The sequence below is a fragment of the Geospiza fortis genome, unplaced genomic scaffold (genome assembly GCF_000277835.1).
Source record: "Geospiza fortis unplaced genomic scaffold, GeoFor_1.0 scaffold55, whole genome shotgun sequence".
In the NCBI taxonomy this organism is placed as follows: Eukaryota; Metazoa; Chordata; class Aves; order Passeriformes; family Thraupidae; genus Geospiza; species Geospiza fortis.
The window spans coordinates 10,862,156-10,862,717 of NW_005054308.1; the positions used below are offsets into that span (position 1 = coordinate 10,862,156).

At 59.1% G+C, this 562-nt stretch overlaps 1 protein-coding gene across 1 annotated transcript in view; it reads right to left on the reverse strand.

Moving 5' to 3' along the window:
- SH3TC2 (SH3 domain and tetratricopeptide repeats 2) overlaps window positions 1–562 on the reverse strand; it is a 16,114-nt gene that overhangs the window by 15,326 nt on the left and 226 nt on the right. Inside the window, 1 exon segment of the mRNA XM_031055226.1 lies at window positions 4–100. Within this exon segment, the coding sequence (XP_030911086.1) occupies window positions 4–100 (97 nt within the window).

Genomic DNA, 562 nt, shown 5'->3' on the forward strand with positions numbered 1-562 from the left:
CACAATGCACAATGTCCCCTTGGAGAGGGCACTGCCACCGCGGGGGCGGCGGGCACGGCCTCAGGGGGGGCACAGGAGGGAGTCACTGCAGCAGCTGGCTCTGGAAAGGCCTTTAAGGGCATCAGTTAGCTTTGGAAATGCCTTTAAGGGCATCAGTTAGCTTTGGAAATGCCTTTAAGGGCATCAGTTAGCTTTGGAAATGCCTTTAAGGGCATCAGTTAGCTTTGGAAAGGCCTTTAGGGCATCAGGTCTGGCCACACACCTGATGGTGCCAAGGCCACCCCTAGACCGTGTCCCTAAGTGCCACATCTGTGTCCTTCAAATGGGGACTCCACCCTGGATGGGCTGTGCCAGCGCTTGCCGAGCATTTCCATGGAGAGATTCTCCCTGATATCCAACCCAACCCCTCCTTGGTGCAATGTGGGACCGTTCCCCTCCTCCTGTCCCTGTTCCCTGGGAGCAGAGCCCAATCCCCCCGGCTGTCCCCTCCTGGCAGGAGCTGTGCAGAGCCAGCAGGGCCCCCTGAGCCTCCTTTCGTGCACTCTGCCTCCCGGAGGGTAGT